At 43.8% G+C, this 18,976-nt stretch overlaps 3 protein-coding genes across 5 annotated transcripts in view; 1 reads left to right on the plus strand and 2 right to left on the minus strand.

The window, feature by feature from the left end:
- The window catches only part of NAA38 (N-alpha-acetyltransferase 38, NatC auxiliary subunit), a 24,384-nt gene extending 7,344 nt beyond the window's left edge, over window positions 1-17,040 (plus strand). Inside the window, exons 1-3 of one of the 3 annotated variants that reach the window (XM_054575711.1) lie at window positions 15,912-16,336; window positions 16,527-16,710; window positions 16,882-17,040. In XM_054575711.1, the coding sequence (XP_054431686.1) occupies window positions 16,256-16,336; window positions 16,527-16,710; window positions 16,882-16,994 (378 nt within the window). In that variant the 5' untranslated portion in view covers window positions 15,912-16,255 and the 3' untranslated portion in view covers window positions 16,995-17,040. Of the gene's footprint in view, window positions 1-15,890; window positions 16,711-16,881 lie in introns of those variants that run through there. The other 2 variants (XM_054575712.1, XM_054575710.1) reach the window with 2 other exon arrangements.
- LOC129072285 (cytochrome b5 domain-containing protein 1) lies at window positions 13,588-15,641 on the minus strand. Its single transcript, XM_054575709.1, has 4 exons — window positions 15,482-15,641; window positions 15,312-15,388; window positions 14,967-15,185; window positions 13,588-14,385 (listed from the first exon to the last, which is right to left on the minus strand). Exons 1-4 carry the CDS (start codon window positions 15,639-15,641, stop codon window positions 14,155-14,157), a joined length of 687 nt encoding a protein of 228 aa, XP_054431684.1. The 3' UTR covers window positions 13,588-14,154.
- An 845-nt stretch (window positions 17,041-17,885) lies between the features above and the next one.
- TMEM88 (transmembrane protein 88) lies at window positions 17,886-18,713 on the minus strand. Its single transcript, XM_054575596.1, has 2 exons — window positions 18,447-18,713; window positions 17,886-18,327 (listed from the first exon to the last, which is right to left on the minus strand). Exons 1-2 carry the CDS (start codon window positions 18,654-18,656, stop codon window positions 18,058-18,060), a joined length of 480 nt encoding a protein of 159 aa, XP_054431571.1. The 5' UTR covers window positions 18,657-18,713; the 3' UTR covers window positions 17,886-18,057.
- Between the last annotated feature and the right edge of the window lie 263 nt (window positions 18,714-18,976).

The raw sequence follows: 18,976 nt of genomic DNA on the forward strand, positions 1-18,976 counted from the left end.
ATATTTTAAGAAATGTTACTTTAGCCTTGGCTGGTGTGGCTCAGTGGATTGAGTGCCAACCTGTGAACCAAAGGGTCGCCAGTTCAATTCCTAGTCAGGGCACTGGCCTGGGTTACAGGCCAGTTCCCTGGTAGGGAGCAAGTGAGAAGCAACCACACATTGATGTTTCTCTCCCTCTCTTTCTCCCTCCTCCTCTCTGTAGGTAAATAAAACCTTTATTAAAATAAAAATAAATAAATAAAATGGTTATTTAAAAAAAGAAATGTCACTTTAATTTTATAGGTACAGAAACTGGGGCCCAGATGTTGAAAAGATTACTAAGATATATTAGTTATTAGACTAGGATTTGAATTTATATTTTCCAATTTATCTTTCTACAATATACTAAATGACTGTTAAGTCCATGGGATTCCTAGAGTTTTAAGGAACTAATATGTGAAATTGATGGTCACATACGTAACTTACTTGCTATAGAACAACTATAACAACTATACTACAGAACTAGAAGTGGTCAATTTAATTGTATCTAGTACACTTTTAAAGTTACATGTTTTTCTTTTTTTTTAATGTATGTATGTATTTATTTATTTTTAGAGGGACGAGAAGGGAAGGAGAGAGAGAGAGAGAAACACGAGTGTGTAGTTGTCTCTTGCACACCCCCAACTGGAGACCTGGACCACAACCTAGGCATGTGTTCTAACTAGGAATTAAACCAGCGATCCTTTGGTTCACAGGCCAGCACTCAGTCCACTGAGCTACACCAGCCAGGGCTAAACTTACGTGTTTTCTAACAGAGTTCTACTTCTTACCATCTACCCTAGAGAAACAGTCATCACACTTGTGCACATAAGGTGACTTGTATGAAGATGTTCATTACAACATGTAATAGGGAAAAATTGGAAACACCCTAAATCTCCAACAGTAAGATACAGCTAAATAAACTACATAGCAATTAAGAAAAATAAGTTACATGTTCATAATAAGATTCTCTATTGTGTTGAATGGAAAAAGCAAGCTGTAAAGTAACAGAGTGGGGCAAAAGTAGGTTTACAGTTGTTCATATGGAAAATAATACAATAATTAATAAATATTAATAGAATAAACTTACAGGTTTTGCATACTCAAAACTGTAAACCTACTTTTGCCCAACCCTGTATATGTTATATTATTTAGTTAATTTGTATTCAAAGAAGCCAAAAACAATGCTATATGTTTCTACAGACTCATTTATATGTATATAAATGCCTTTAAAAATCTGGACATAACAAAAGAAAAACTAAAAGAAAAAATTCTGGACATATACATACCAAATTGGTAACAGTGGTTACTTTGAGGAAAGAATAGTCCAGGGAATATTTAGCTTTCTAATAATTCTGAATTTTTATAATGAGAAAGTATCCATTTATTATTTGAGTAAACAAATTTAAGTAATCTCATGATTACATTAACAAATTAAGCCAAATGAGGTAAAAAGTAATATGATTTCTGTGAAGAAATCATTCCTCATTAATCTCTACTTCTTTGAGGAGAAAAATGTGTTACCTAGGTATAATCTGTGGATGTAATGTAGTTACACTTTTGAAAACATTAGTGAAGTACTAGTTTAAAAACTAACATGTTAGGGAATGAAAGGAAAGGCACAGAAGAGCTTATGTAATATAGAACTATTGATAAAACAAATATGAATATCCATAGAACATTCATGGAAGAATACACAAATAACTGTAATAATTACCACCAGAAAGGGAACTATTTTCATTGTGCATCTTTTAAAGCAAGTTGAAAATTTGTAGTGACCAAGGAATTAGCTAGGTGAAGAAAGGAGAGACACTTTTCGAGATCAGACATAAACATAAAAAAAGGCATTAAACAATATATGGTAGTGATGATTGTTACAGGCTGTAAAATCTGAGCATTCAGAGAAGAGAGATCTGGTTGGTGGAGGGAGAGGAACCTGAAGAACTTCCATATGAAGTTGTATTTGAAGTTGGCCCTAAAAGATAACTAAGATGTATATAGCTGAGAGGAGGAAGGAGGGGAGTCCAGGTTGAATAAGAAAGTACTTAGCAAGTAGTATGTAGACCTCATCTGACTATAGCAGTTAAGTTTATAATAGAAAGTTATAGTAGGTGTTGGTACCTCTTTAAAGGGTAAAAATTGTTAATATATCAAGTGATGAATAGAGGCCAGAACATTGGAGGAACTTTGAAGAATGGAAGGGAGAGAAGAAAAGCCAAAGAAAAAAGTGGAAATTGTTAGGGTGGTAGGTACACTAGGTAGTGTTATTGTGGTAAAGCAAGAAGACAGTGCCAGAGTGAAGGTATAATCATTGATGCTAAGTGCTTCTTGGAGGTGAAGAAGAGTATCAACTGACACTTAATAAATTAATTATGGTGCCTCAAAAAATTAAATACAGAGTTACATATGATCCAGCAATTTCAGTTCTAGGTGTGCATTCCCAAGAGAATTGAAACACGTCCACACAAAAACCTGTATATGAATCTTGATAGGAGCATTATTCATAATAACTCAAAAGTGGAAACAACCCAAATATCCATCAACTAAGGAATGGATAAACAAAAATGTAGTATATCCATACAATTCAACCATAAAAAGAATGAAGTACTGATACATGCTACAACATGGATGAACCTTGAAAACATGTTAAGTGAAAGAAACGAGGCATAAAAGGCCACATGTTGTATGATTCCATTTATATGAAAGATCCAGAATAACAATACAGGGATAGGAAATAGATCAGTGGTTGTCAGGAGTTGGGGAGAGAGGAGATGGGGAATGACTGCTAATGGGTATGGGATTACTTTTTGCAGTGATGAAAATATTCTGGAATTAAGTATTAGCTGTAAAACCTTGTAAATATACTAAAAATTCCTGAATTATACACTTTAAAATGGTGAATTTTATGGTGTATGAGTTATATATCAGTTTTTTTAAAAAAAGACTATGGACCTGACTAGTGTGGCTTGGTTGAGCGTCGTCCTGCAAAGTGAAAAGTTGCTGGTTTGATTCCCAGTTGGGGCACATCCCTGGGTTGTGGGTTCAGTCCCTAGTCAGGGCATGTACAAGAGGCAACCGATTGATGTTTCTCTCTCACATCAGTATTTCTCTCCCTCTCCCCCTGCCTTCACCTCTCTCTGAAAATAAATAAAATCTTAAACAGAAAAGACTGCAAACTGTAAGCTAGTTTGGTGTGTTTTTTTTTAAATTTATTTTAGAGAGAGGGGAAGGGAGGGAAAAAGGGAGAGAAACATCGATGTATGAGAGATACATGGATCAATTGCCTCTCACATGCCCCCTATGGGGGACCTGACCTGCAACTCAGGCATGTGCCCTGACTGGGAATTAAACCAGCAACTCTTCGGTTCACAGGCCAGCACTCAATCCACTGAGCCACACCAGCCAAGGCTAGAAGCTAGTTTGGATGAGAAAGTTATATAGCAATAAAAGATTATGAGAAACCATTAAAATGTTGAATATGGAAGTTTTTAACTAAAAATTTCATCTATTGAGAACTATTTAATAGGTTCAAAAGAATATAGCATAGATCAACCACAGAGAATATTAAAGTGAATACATGTATCTATCATCGTGTTTAATAAATATAATAGTAGTAAGATCTTTAAAGCCTCAGATGATTTTCCATATTTCACATTTCTCTCCTACCCCTACCCAGCCAGTCTCCTGTCTGTGTTTTTCTTTGAGATTATTTCACCTATAACTTTTTAATTAAAAAAATTTTTCAAATCTACAGAAAAGGTGAAAGACTACAGTGAATAATACCCATATATAAATTCTTCACCTAGATTACTGATTATTAACCTTTTGCCACATTGATAAACTCACATGAGCAAATACTTATGATCTAATTTTAATTGCATAAAAACAGTATAAAAGCATCTATGTAGTATAATGGGAACCAGGTAGGAAAATACTAAAAGGAAGTGGTTAGAATGTTAATAGTGGTTTATGCTGAGTGATAGCAATAAGAATGGTTTTTGTTTTGCATCTTTATGCTTCTCTACCTGAAATTTTCTATGAAGAGCACATATTCTATAATAAAAAAAGAAAAAGAAGTTTTAAAAGTATATAGAAAGAGAGAATTGGAGATAGTAACAAACATTTGTTTATAAAGTTGGGTAGTCCCAAAACAATAGTTTAAAGTAATATGGAAGATAAACCTGGAAACAGACCACATACTTGAGGGAATTCCTTTATCTCCAGGGTTGCTTCCAGATTCCTCCATCTTATGTGGAAAGGCTCCTGCAGTCTGGCTGTATATCCCTCTACTTCTCCTCCTCACTGTCATCTGCTTACCTTCTGATCATTCCCCACATTGATTGAAGACTGACACCTAACTCAGTCCTGCCCTCAACTTCGTAATCAGAAACCTTTCTCTCCATTCCACATCTGGCAAACACCAAACATTTTTTTTCCCTTTTGACATTGACTTGTAACAATTTATTAATAGTTTTCCGTTTACTGGCCAGATAGAAGTGCCTTGCTTTCCATCTATTGTCAAACTCCAGTTGTTTCAGCAGAATTGCCTTGACACGTTCCCCAGCTGATTAACTATCGTTCAAGTTACAGTTTTGTCTGGCGAATGCTAGCCCAAGCTGGCTTCCCGCTGTGCCTCTGCTCGTTCTTGGACCTTTCACCATCGAGCTGTCTGGACAAGGAGTCATTTTCATGTCAGACTAAATTAGTTATGATTAGTAAGTTAAAATCAACTAAGTCTTTATAAAAGATTCTATATTAAAATTATGTAACTCCTAAAACGTATTCCAGAGCCAAATAATGAAGTTATCCACTCTGTCCACTAGAGGAAAAGTTTGAGCTTTGGAGTCTGGTAGCACCTAGAATCCAAGTTCTGTCACTTAATAATGATGACCCTGAGCAAGCTACTTATCTTTCATGTCTCAATTCCCTCATCTGTAAAACAGGGATATTAATGCCTTATATTGTTGTAGAAAGGATGAAGTGAACTAACTTACCTAAAGTGCTAACTATAAGGCACTCAATAATTGGTAGCTATTTTTCTAAATAATCAAGTTTACTGTTAGCCATTTCTCAACTCAGGGAGATTGACTTACGATGATTTCAAGGTGAGAAAATTCATGACAAGAGTTATGAGTAGCACCTTAAACCGAAGAAACAAAGTGCGGGCTTTAGTTACTCTTGCTCCCAATAATTGTCCCATTTCCTTGCTTTCCCCTGCTTTATATAAGTAAGCTAAATTCCAGCATGATATGGAACAAACCACATTTTACTCAATGCAAATAATTTTCCTAATGGAGGCACAAACACTGTTGTTAGGTCAGAAACCAAATGTTAACCACGGACATGGTCTACTGACTTCCTAACTATGATAGATGTTACCTAGATGCTGAATAATGCTGAACCTGGGGAAATCCGAAGGGAAGCATTCATTACTAAGTAAAGAATGGCTAGCACAAGGAGAGGAAAAGAAAACTAAAATTTTTGTGTGCCAAGGACCTTTTATACTGCTGGGCATTTTCCCATATCTTATTTTAATCTTCTCAACAACACTGAAGAGTTGCTTCTTTTTAAGTGGCCATGTCCTGGTTTATGCCTGTTGTCTTTAATGATAAATTATACTTCTGTTATCTATATTTTGTGGTTAAAGGGAATCTAATGGAAGGAAAGTAATCTAATGGAGGGAAAGTATTCTGTGCATGGTTACAAAGCCAGAAAACTCCTCCCTATTGCATGCAGTTGGATTTTGTCTGTGACTATCCCATTCATATCTCATCCCAACTACTACCCTAATACACCACCATTTTGCTGGTTGCTAAATCATAGAAACTCAAGTCCTTATCTCGATGTCTGTAACATTTCACACTGTTTGCCACTCCCTCCTCTCAAATATCCTCTTTCTGGCTTCCGTGGCACCATTTTCCTGGGATCTCTCTCGCCACTCTGGATTTTCCTTCTGAGTCTCCTCTTCCTCCTCCCCTTCCTTAGGTATTGTTCCTCTCAGGTTCTCCACTCAAATAACACTCCATTATTGAGGTGATCTGATCCTTGACTTTGAGAACAGTTACTCTGCTGATAATTCCCATACTTACAACTCCAGCGCAGAGCTCTCATCAGGATCTAGTCCCATACATCCAGTAAAATCTGGACTTCCGTATTTGCATGCCCCAAAGTTACTTCATACAGCTAACTAAATATAGATCATCTTCCTCTCCAAACAGATTCCTCCTCCATCATCCCCTTTCTCCATCAGTGGATTCATCATCATCTCAGTCATACAGGTCAGAAAACTTGGGTGTCACCCAGGAGTGTTCCTGCTGCCCCAGACCCCCTCCCAGTAAATTCTTGAGTTGTGCAATTCTTTTACACCTTCAGTTCATATTCTCTTATTCCCACTGCCACTAACTTACTTCTGGCTACCTTCATCTCTTTCCTGGACTGCTGCAATAGTATCGGTCTCTGTCTCCACTTTATTCCCCTCCCTTTTTATCCCCTCGGTCCATTTTCTCTTGACATTATATAGTCAGGTGACCTTTTAAAATGCAAATCTGATCATGCCATTCTCTATAAAATCCTTGACCCTGAATTGTATACTTTTTAAAAAAGATTTTTTTTTCCTTAGAAAGATGGGAAGGGAGGGAGAAAGAGAGGAAGAGAAACATCAATGTGTGAGAGACACATCAACCACTTGTTTGCCTCTCGCATGCTCCCAGGCATGTGCCCTGACTGGGAATTGAACTGGCAACCCTTTGGTTGGCAGGCCTGCACTCAGTCCACAGAGCTGCACTAGCCAGGGCTGAATTGTATATTTTAAAGGGGTGAATATTACAGTATGTATGTGGATTCTATCTCAATTTTAAAAGAAACTTGTTTTTACATGGTCTGGCCTTAATGTCTCTCATTGCCCACCCTTCTTAAACCTCCTATCTCCTCTGAGCTTTACTGTGTTGCATTTCTGCTTCTGAGCTTTCCATACACTGTCTCACCTCTAAACTGTGCCCTCTTCATGCCATTTATTCTTTCTCTTTATCCTCTTCCTCTTCCTTGTCCTTCAGGTCTCAGTTTAAGATGATACTGTAACAAAAAGCCTTCCCTGATCTTCCCAGACTGGGTTTAGGTGTTTTTGAGGCATGTCATACTTGGCCCTTTTGTAGCACATTGTATATGTTGATTTTATGAATGTTAACTGCTCTGGGCTAGGCTCTAGGCTAGGGACATGGTCCGTGCCCTCCTAGGGTTAATAGTCTAAGAAGGGAGGAAGATGGATATCAAACAATAAATTAAACTAAATATTGGAATTGTAACTGTGATGTTTCAGGGCAGCCTGAGAGAGTGTGATGAAAGATTTAAAGTAATGGAAGAGATCAGGAAAGACTTCTCTGAGAAAGTAACATTTAAGCAAAGACTTTAAGCAGCAGAAGTTGGCCAAATGATGAGTAGAGACTGGAGTGTTCCTGCAGAGTAACAGTACATGAGAAGGCCCTGGCAGAACGCTGCTGGGTGAGTTTCAGAAACTTAAAGCCATTGTAGGAGATGGGGAAGAGCCTGGAAGAGCCAAATCATCTCCTTGTGGACAAGAGTAAGGGTGTCTCTACATCCTCTTAGGAGGAGTAGGAAATCTTGGCAGACTTTAAATAGGAGAACTTTAAAAGCTTCCCTTGGCCCTTGGCCAGGTGGTTCAGTTGGTTGGAGCGTTGTCCCCTACACCAAAAGGTTGCTGGTTTGATCCCTGCTCAGGGCACATACCTACCTAGGTTATGGGCTTGGGGTGCATATGGGAGACAATGGATAGATGTTTCTCTCTCCCCTTCCTCTCTCTCTAAAAAATCAATAAACATATCATTGGGTAAGGATTAAAAAATAATAAAAAATAAAATAAAAGCTGCCCTGACTGGTGTGGCTCAGTTGGTTGAGTGTCATCCTGCAAAGTGAAGGGTCGCTGGTTCAATTCCCAGTCAGGGCACATGCCTGGGTTGAAGGCCAGTTGCCAGTTGGGGCATGTGTGAGAGGTAACCGATCATCGATGTTTCTCTCCCTCTCTTTCTCCCTTCCTTCCTCTCTTTCTAAAAATAAATAAAATCTTTTTTAAAAAAAGAGTTTGCTAGAATTTAAGAAAATAAAGTAAAAATGAAAGCTTCACTTGGCTGCTGTGTACAAGTGGAAGCAAGATGACAAAGGCTCACAAACTTCTATGACTCTCCCACTAAACTATAAGCTTCTTGAGGGCAGAAATTGTATTTTATTAATTAGTGTATCTACAGAGTCCAGCACTGTGCCTGACAGCAGATGCTCAGTATTATATTAATGAACTGAAAAAATGGATGGTGAGGCCAGTATTCCAACTTAGGTTTTCAAAAAAGGCTCTACTCAAGTATCAACACCCCACCCCCAACATACAACCCTTCAAAGACCATCTCTCCATCCATATCCAAGACTAATTGGATATTCCTCCTTTTGCCTCCAATGCATCTGTGGTCAACTGTATTTTCCAAAACTGGCCATAATATCATCTAACACCCAGCATGCTCTTATTACACTCTAACTTTGACACTCCCATTGAGAAGTGAAGTCTAGCTCCCTCCCCTTGGATTTGAGGTGAGGTCATAAAAGGTCATTCAGCTTCCTCCTGGTCCTCTTGGGATATATGCTCTTGGAACCCAGCCACCATGCTTTGAGGAAGCCCATTCCTGCCCTGTGTAGAGGCCCACATGGAAAAGAACCAATAGCCAGCATCAACTTGCCAGCCTTGTGAGTGAGCCATTTTGGAAGTGAATCCTCCAGCTTTCAGCATTCCACCCAGTTGACACCTTTTGGGATGGAAATGAGCTGTTCCTACTGAACCCTGCCCAAATTACAGATTCATTAGCAAAATAAATTACAGCCATTGTTTTAAGACATTAAGTTTTGAGATGGTTTCTTTAAGCAGGAATAGGTACCTGAAACCAGCATCCTTTGTTGATCATGCAGGGAGGTGGTGCCACTCAGTAATTGAGTAAGTGGCCTATGACTGTCTTGGTTCAGAGCCCATCTCTGCTACTTACTAGTTGTATGACCTTTGGCAAGTTACTTAACGTCCCTATGCTTCAATTTCCTTCTTTTTTCAGTCTAAATAAAAAGTACTTAAGTTTGTTGTTAGGTTTAAGTGATAATGCAGGTAAATGCAAATCTACAGGTAATATATACCAGTCTTTGGGATCATCTCACACAACCCTCTGACCATTTGACCATCCCTCTAATGTGATTCTAGTTTTTTGTCTTTATAGTACTTTTAGCATTTGTGTATGTGTGTGTGTCTGTATATACACACACACATACAAAAATAGTGTATCGCTTTTAGTATTATCTGAAATGATCTTATCTACTTCTTTGCCTTAACAGAGTGTAAGTCCCAATAAAGCAGGAGCCTGGCCTGTTGCTTTCACTGCTGTATTCCCAGTATGTGGAACAGTGCCTGGCACAAAGTGCTTAGTAACTTTTTGGTTAATCAATGAATGGATGAATAGCATGTTCACCCTTCTTGTGGAAGATATCCCTAGTTCCTACCCAGTATCCATTCTCTCCTTCCACAGTAGTCGACCTTGCTTTTGTTGTGGATGTCAATGTAAAATACTATCCCAGATTCCACTGCAGCTAAGGGTTGTTGTGTAATGCATTTCCTATCAATGAGACATAGTCAGAGGTCCGCTAAGGATGTCTGGGAAATTTTTTGCTTTGATACAGGCATTGTCCCTTTCCTCTTCTTTTCCTTCCTGCCCACAATACAGGATAGAAGTAGAACAGCCAAAAAGACCATAAACATGAGAACAAAAACAGGAGCTACCTGAAACATTAATGAACAATGGAGTGGAGTCACTACACTACAAACGTTCTTTGTGAGGAAAACTCAGCCCCTTATAGTTAAGCCTCAGCAGTCAGCCTTCTGTTACTTGCAGCCAAATACATTCTCAACTGATATACTGTGGTGGAGTAATATGTACCCCCATAGGTGGTTTATTAAGGGCAAGGGAATATTCATCTTCCTTACTATAGAAGGACTAGGAGAATTTATCAACACAAATGTTATTTACTATTCAGATCTCTTCAGCTCTCTTCAAATAGTTACAATGGCCAAGTAGCAAGGATCACCACATTATCTGAATCTATTTGGCTCCTGAGTTCAGACATTTTAAATAGCAGGAGTTATGTGTACCATTTATTCCTGAAAAAAATGTGTTTACCATACTCTTGGCCAGGCATTATGTGGCTGTTGGGGACACAGAGATGATTAAGTCAGGTGATAGAAGCTGGATGCCCAACTTCCCACTAAACATTAAGCTCCCACAGGGCGGGAGCTGAGCTGCTCCTAGTAAAAGATTTAATCCTAGCAGTCTCTCTACCATCATGTTCCTCCTCTCAAACTTATCTATCCCTGGCCCCATTTGCATGGCCTCACTTTACTTATTCATATGCCAGCTTTTTTTTTTAAGCGTTTTCCATGTGCCTAGAATACCCAGTACTTGTACCGCATATCTGTTTGTATTTTGAATGCCTAATCATTGACGTCCAAGGTCATGCAGTTTCAAATTGTCTGCTCTCTTTACAACTAAATCTTCCTGTGCTCCTGCTGCTCTATGATAAAGTGGCTGTTATCCCAATATGAAACATCTGTGGTTTACCTAAACTCAGCTGTTAATGCTGGGTGCATTAACCTTATCCTGATGTCACGATTGAGTATTGTGGTCATAACAGCCTCACTCAGATCCAGGGTACATCCAGATCAGAATTTGAGACAGTAATAAAATGTTTTAGACTAGTCATAAACTTTGTCCCAAGAGTTAAAGCTTTAGGAATTGCTGCCATGGAAACATAGGTGTAACAGGTTGAGGTACACCCTTGAAACAAGTGCCAGGAATCCTGGGACCATGTTATATCATCACCTTTGATACTTTACCTTTGAGGGTCTTTATCTGTGTGTGTATGTGTATACACATACTACTCAGGGGCAAGAGGTTGGGGCAGTTTGAGAGACTGGTGGAATTTATAGCACATTTCTCCAAAATAATACTCATCTGCACATAGATTCAATATTTAGAAACCATTTCTGCAGGTCCAGGTTAAGAATCCACCTGCGATTTGCTCTAAGAGTGGAAACTTTTTCAATACCATAATTTGGTCCTTCATGAGGTACTATTTTCATTTACCTTCCATGTGTGTTTTATTCCATTGAGTAGGCAAGCTTTCTGCAAGGAACAGTAAAGAAAAAAAACAAAAAACCTTTTTATTACCCCCCAGGGTATGTGCATATAGGGACTGAGGCTTGTGGGACATATTTGCCAATTGAGCGCTATGAAGCTGCTATGATTTACTGAGGATAGGCAGCTTTCAGTAATCTGCCACCCCACCTCCCTCCAAAACAAGAGATTACCGCAAGAGGACTTGGACCACACACTCATTTTCTGTTTACGTTCTAGGAATTAGGCTAAGGCATTATTTACACATTCTTCATGTAAATAATCCTCCTGGAATTTAGGGAACAAGGTAGTGCCGAGTAGAAAGCTTTATAGGCTCCCTACCCAAAAATGTCAGTAAATATTAATAAACGAATGCACTCTATTTTAAAGATCTGTAGTCTTTATTCCTTCCACAGCTCTTCCACAGGTTTACCCCGTACACACCCATACCTGCAATCAGATGCACTCTATTTTAAAGATCTGTAGTCTTTATTCCTTCCACAGCTCTTCCACAGGTTTACCCCGTACACACCCATACCTGCAATCAGATCCTCTACTTATCCCATGAATTTTATTTGTCAAACTACATTCCTCTCCTGGCAGATACTTGTGAAAAAAAATTAAAGACAGGAATAAACCTAATGCTAATAAAATAGTGGCCTTGTGGTTTTTCCTTTTTTTTTTTTTCCTTCAGACCTTTCCCTCCTGCCTATAAATTTCACTGGGGCCACCTTTAATCCTCAGTTTTCCTTCTTGCAGACACCTCTCCCTCACTCTGTAGGCAATTACAGCCACCTAGTGGCCATATGGGGAAAAGAATGACATTGCCACAAAAATCTCTGATAAAGGGAAGAACCCCTGTGGAGTGATTTTTGGTCTTGGACCTATGGGAAGCAAGGAAAGAGAAACCTGTGGGTAGAGATTACAGCACAGGATCCAGACATCCTATTTCTTGGTCCCACCTTGCCTCCTAGGACACAACATCCCATCCAGTAGTTATAGACAGACGAATTCACTTAACATTTGAATTCAATCAAAATTTATTGAGCAGCAACTTTGTACCTAGCACTGGGAGTACAGCAGGGAATAAGAGGACATGATCTCTGCCCTCAGGAGCTTACAGTCTAGTAGCCAGCCAGCCAATTGCATCCATAATTTTAACAGAGGTTATGGTAGCTTGGAAAAAAGACAAATTCCAGAGATATTTAGACATTAGATTCAACTTGGAGAGTGACTGGATGTGTGAGGAGAGGAATATTTCTGGCAACAGGTACTGAAGAAGGAGACTCTTCCAGAGTGGCAGATCCCACAGGCACAGGCCCTGAGGATAGCATAGGTCCACAGCAAACAGCATAACTTTGGTTTTCAAATAGTTCAGTGTTTAAGTGAGCAAACAAGATACACATGAAACCATTGCAGAATTGATTGAACATCAAAACGATTTAGATAATTCATAGACTCTTGTTTTACATGGGACTTAACGGAAGCCCTCAGTCTCACAGTGTGTTCAGATACTTCTGAAACCAGTACAGATGTCTCCACCTTTGTCCATCCCTTTCATAGCCCCTCAAAAAACTCCTGTGCAGCCCACCTAGTGTCTCACAGGGGCCACCTTTCTCAGCCCTGGGCCCTGGGGCCCCATGTCAGGAAGATGCACTATTCTCTCCCTGCTTCCTTTTTGCCTGCTACTGTCAGGAAATTCACCTGTTATTCCTATTCTCTTCCCCTGCTTAGGTTAAGGGGGACCAAATACAGTTCTCTTTTGGTCATCAGGAGTTTTGATTTACTTAGCTCCTGTCTTTACATTACCCCTGTCAAGTCCCCACTTGCAGAATCAACATCTTGCAAAGCCTGCCTTCCTTATACTCCCTAAGAGACACAGGCTCATCATGAATAAACTGTGCCACTGGCCTCCTCTTACTCCAAAGTGTCCCACTCTGAAGGCCCTGTCCCAACTCTAGTTTTTCCTGGAGTCTATATATATACACATATATATACCTAACTCTTTTCCTTGAAAAAGTCAGAAGAAAAATTCTGCTACAGACTAACCAGAAAATAGTTCTCAATAACTATCACTGAACTGATACAGCCTGACTGCCTCCTCTCTGCCCCTGCAGACCTCCCTTCCAAAGACAAGAATTACAGAAAAAACTGACTGCACAAAAGGCTTATAGTTTTCCACTGAATAATGAGCTTACAACATTGAGATATTCCATTTACAATGTAAAGAAAATGGACTTTGGAATAGGGCAGATTTGGGTTTCCATTCTGGTTACTAACTAATATGCTTATTTGCTATTAAATCTTGCTAGACTTCAAGAGCCTTATCTGTAGAATAGTGGTAATGGGTAGTTATATTAAACAAGGTATATAAAGCACATACTTTAATATCTAACTTGAAATCCCTAGTAACCATTCACTTCGATTCTTCCCCTTGGGTTTCAGCTATCAATTACTGTTCAAATGAGAGATTGGCCAGCTTTGTATGGCCAGTGATAGATCTTTCCTATTTGTCTTTGTAAACACCATATTCCTGCAGCCATCCCACTTCCATCATTGCCAAAAACAGTTGTTCCATCCTTCATCCTGTGTAGGACTTCTCTTTCTCTTATCAAAAAAGTTCTACCTGAGCTCTATCTGACTTATCCTCTCCTACGTCTCTCTAATCCAAGATACTTTGTCATCTTGTATCATTATTTAAAATTAACTAATTTCTGGCATTCTCCCTAGTTTTCTCAGTAAAATGGACTTGGGTAACCAGACCTTTACATTTCAGAAGGGCACGGGAACCACAGGCCAGTTCCCAGAATAGAATGGAGGTCAAGGTCCGGGCATACCTCCCCACCCAATCCCCATCTCTTTCCCTATAGGGCACAGAAAAAGCCAAATTCAAAATATGTCGAGTCTACATCAGCATACATCTCCTTTCCTATAACTCTGTGAGGTCATCATTGAAGTAGAGCAGTATTGCAGGTGTGTGGAGTGTACCATCCATACTGAGATAGTCAAATTCTTCCTCCTCATCGCGGATCCCATTCTCTTCCAGGGTATATTCCATGTTCAGGTTCTTCCCTTCATATTTCCATGTGTAGCTGGCAGCATGTGCATTATAGGGGAGATAGCGGTGTAGGATTTCCCACATTGATTCCTGGGCCCCCACCTAGAGAACACGAAAGTACTCCATTCCCAGAACTCTGGGTAGAACGATCTCGATCTCTCTCTCTCAGCAAAGGTCCAGAGCCCAAAAGATAACAGAGTTGGGATCAGAGTGCCTCCCTTGGCAGATAGCTTCAGGCACTACTCCACAGTCCCAGAAATGAACTTGGAGCTCCAGCATGCCCTAAAAGTACTACCTGTTTTTATGGCAGCCACTTCTAATAGATGGCTCTAAGGGGTCAATGTCACTGCCCGGTAACCTCATCCCCACAATAGCATAGACTATTAAGAGTCCAATCGCAATTACTCTCCCACAGCACATAAAAGCTTCCAAGGACTCCCAGCACTAAGATGCACGAACTGCTGCCCTGAGCTTATGAAGGAGTCTCTTGGACCCTGTGACCCACCCACTCCATCAATTCCCAACCCTGGGGACCTAGGTGGTCTCCTTTCCTCGCTTGCACCTATAAGGGGAGAAAATGCCATTCCCACCAGTTTTTGGAGAGCTAATGGTCCGAAGATCTACTTGGAGATTTGCTGGGATTCCCAGTTCCCTCTAACCTGTCCCCAGGCACGAGTTCTCACCTCCAGTGTGTGCTCCTGCGACGTGAGCGTGTTAATTATACGGATGTTCCGGGTCTTGGCTGACAGACGCCCCACTTGATAACGCGGCCCCTGCCACCAGGGCTTCCCGAAATCATTGGCCCAGTCGGAACGGGGCAGCTGAGGTGGGACGTGCAGAAAGCGGCCCCGGGGGGTGCGGTATCTCTGGGAACCAGTCAGCGGATCTATGTGCTTGCGGATCTTTAAAGCAGGGTTTGGGGGACGAGAGGTGGGAGCAGTCACTATCTCGGGCTCTGTCTAGCCCCTGCTTTTCCTCCCCATCCCTGCTTTCTAGTGCCCCTCTCCCTAACATCAAGCATAACTCACGTCTCTGGTCTTGGGATCAAACCAGTGGCTGATGTCCTGGCCCGCAACTTCCACGATGGGTTTCAGCAGCAGATCTCCTGGGAAGGAGCAGCCGCCGCCATAGCTATCTGCCCAAGGACTAGGCACCCCCAAATACACACCCCGAAGCTAACCCGAAGTGTGGCCCTTACCTTTGTACTCCTGTGCCAATGGCGTTAGGTCATACACGTATCCTAGGTAAGACACCCAGAGGTCTTCCGGCTGGTTGTGTTGAGCCACCTCAACCGGCGTGAAATATCGACGCTGGAAACACTCAAAGTCCGGCCCGGCCACTAGGCCCCGGCGCGGCATGGCTATTGCTCCTTTAGTGGCCACCCCCCGGCTCCTCAGCACACAGTACTACAGTCTCCCTCGTCCAGGTGGTAAAGCGAGAGTGTTTATCCGCTGACATGGAAACCATTGTCCTTTTCCGGCCACCGTCCATGGAGATCAAACGCCGGGAGGGCAGAGTGGTGTGTGCTCATGGGAAACGTAGTCTGGTACCCGTTTTCAAGTAATCGAGTTACGTCCTCAAGAGTTCCGGGGTGAAAGCGAACACACTGTTCTACTTCAGAGTGGTCTGGCCTACGAGGGATATTTAGGATAGACTTTCTCGCGAGGCTGGAAAACAAGAGGGAGTTATGCGTTTGTGAAAAAGTATATTCTTGCTAAATTCCAGGGTTCTTAGAGAATAGGTGAAACTGGAGCGATAAAACTCGCGATATTTTAATATATCTGGCGTAATAGCCCTCAGTGATCCGCAGCGCTGGAGAAGCAGAGCTCGCGAGATCTCTACAGTTGCCGAGGAGACTAGGAGGAGAGGTGATCTCGCGAAAGCAGCTGCCGGGAGAGCTCGCGAGATCTCAGACCAGCGGACCCGAAAGGTTCTTAGGGAGTTGAAGGGCCTGGAGGAGGCCCCGGGACAAATGGCCGGAGCTGGGCCGACCATGCTGCTACGAGAGGAGAATGGCTGTTGCAGCCGGCGTCAAAGCAGCTCCAGCGCTGGGGTTAGCGCGGGCTCGGGTTCCAAGATTGAGGGGCAGTCGGGGAGCAAAATGGGGGGATGAAGGGGGGACTGCAGCTCCCGGCAGCCTCTGGGATTCGCGTGAGCGCCCCGCGTGCTGTCGGGAGCTGTGGTTCCGTGGGCGGGCAGGAGCCCGGGCTGCGCGGTCTGAGCGCCTGTCCTGCCCCGCGCAGGACTCAGACGGGGAGCGCGAGGACTCGCCGGCCGCGCGCGCCCGGCGGCAGCTGGAGGCGCTACTCAACAAGACTATGCGCATTCGCATGACAGATGGACGGACACTGGTTGGCTGCTTCCTCTGCACCGACCGCGACTGCAATGTTATCCTAGGTTCGGCGCAGGAGTTCCTCAAGCCTTCGGGTCAGTGCCCGGGAAATGCACAGCCTGGGGATGCGGTGGAGCCTCAAGGCATTTCCCTTTCCGTTCAGTGCCTGGCTGCACGCCCCTATTTTCTGGGGCTGTAAGTCGTGGCTCAAAAGGGGCGGGACGGACGCTAGCCTGCCTCCCTTATGTTCTGACCCTTCTTTCCAGATTCCTTCTCTGCTGGGGAACCCCGTGTGCTGGGCCTGGCCATGGTACCCGGACATCACATCGTTTCTATTGAGGTGCAAAGAGAGAGCCTGGCGGGGCCTCCCTATATCTAACCACGATCGCGTATGCCTTTCAGACTTCATTAAACTTGTAACCGAAGTGGCCTGTGTGTGTATAGCTGGGATGCCCGGGCAGATATTTCACACCTCATCCCAAGAGGGGAGGTATACCTGAAGTCGGAAACACTGTCAACCCTCCTTCCATGACCTGGACGTCCATGAGTGCCAAAGGTCCCCTCAGGTTCGGGGGCGTGGATGGGGAACAGTCTGAGCTTCAGACCAACAGGCCCCAGGGTGGACCTCTCCATCTTCCCTCCCACGCTGCTGCTCCAGAATTGTGGCGGGGAGCGGGGGCGGGCGTCATCCTGCTCCGGAAGGCCCATTGTTTTCCTCCCCGGCCTGGCAACACCAGAGTTCCTCTAAGCTGGGGTCAGAGAACGGGCTCGGGTCCCCAAGGGGAGCAAGGCAGGCGACAAAGGCCAGGCCCCCTCCACTCTATTGATGGGGAGGTGACTTTGGGGTCAGGGACAGAGCTCGGGTCTGGCCAGGAAGAACAAGCTAATGCGATAAGGCCAAGAAGCTGAAGGATGCTCCAGTCTGCACACTTGAGCCACTCGACCCCCTCCCGTGTTGTTTCCTGCCCCTGGGCTCAGAACAGGAGTGACAGTATTTCTACCGCCCTTCTGTTCGCAGGATCCCAGAAACACGTTCAGGTCATTAATTCTTTATTAACATGTGATGACTCCTTCCCCTCCAACCTCACCCACGGGCCCGTAAATACTAGAGGAGCTGCACCAGAAAAGGAGAGCACCAGCGAGGTTTAGTTGTCCTAGTCACAAGGGTGGGGGGAGGGGCGTGTGTGTGTGTGCGCGCGCGCAGGGTCCAGCCCAGATGTTCAGGATTCAGATATGGGTAGTGAAAAGAAAGGTTTTCCAGGGTGTGGCAAACTTTCACCCGCACTGGGCTCACAGATGCTGCAGTTCGCCAGGGGAATGCTAGGACCCGCTTGGGCAAGGGGTGGGGGCAAAGTAGGTCGGGAGACCCCCCTGGGTCTTCAAGTCCTTGGGCAGACTGAAAGGGAGAGCAGTCGTCAGGGTGGTTCTTGACTCGTGGGTCCTCAGACCCATACCTTTCCAGATGTGGGAACGGCCTGGGACCCTGGTGAGGCCCGGATTTGCCGCACCTGCGGGGTGCGTCGACGCCGATAGAGGGCTCGGCTATAGGGCACGAGGCAGTCGGCTAACTGGAGGCGCATGCAGAGGCGGCGGTAGCTGGCCAGGGCAAGCACGAGCAGCGGCACGAGGAGCAGGAATCCGGTGACCAGCAGGGCCGTGAAGCCTGGGTCCCTCAGGTGTGCGGTGCAAGGGGGTGCCTGGGAGCGTAGGAACTGTAGGGTAAGAGGCGTCAGGCTCAAGTCGAACTGCCAGGGCGGGGAGAAGTTGTGGCCCATAGACCCCAACGCCACCATGGCCACATACACCCGCACACCCTGGGGCACCCGCTCACCTGGGAGTGGCAGAGAAAGCCGAAGCCTAGCATGGTGACAGCGGGTAGCAGGATGGTCCCCAGCACCAGCGCCAGCAAGACAAGATTGAAGGCAGCCACCAGCAGATTCTGGGCAGTGACCAGCACAGCGCAGGCCCAGCAGTCCAGGGGATCCCGGGGCTCTGGGCCGCCGCTGGGAACTGGTCTCTGCGCCCCGAGGACATCCGCCATGGCCTGCTTGGCTTCTGCCCGCCTGGGCCGCGGCCCTTATAGCCCTCTTTCCTGCCCCTCCCCCGGCCCAGCCTCTCCCCACCCCACCCCCCTCATCCTGGAATGCGGCTCCAGGAGTAGGCACCCCCCCACATGGAGGAGCAGACCAGAGATCTGGACATTCCACAGGGGCCTCTGGGGAGGGGTTCACCCTGGCTGGGGTCTGCGCAATCTCCCCATCAATCACGGGCTCGCAGCCCTCCTCCCAGTACTCTGTCACCAGCACACTATAAACAGGATTTTTTTTTTCCCGGTTTTATTTTTAATATTAATATTCTCAC

Source organism: Pteronotus mesoamericanus, unplaced genomic scaffold, assembly GCF_021234165.1.
Source record: "Pteronotus mesoamericanus isolate MK-2021 breed Mesoamerican mustached bat unplaced genomic scaffold, CSHL_Meso_final contig_317, whole genome shotgun sequence".
Taxonomy (NCBI): Eukaryota; Metazoa; Chordata; class Mammalia; order Chiroptera; family Mormoopidae; genus Pteronotus; species Pteronotus mesoamericanus.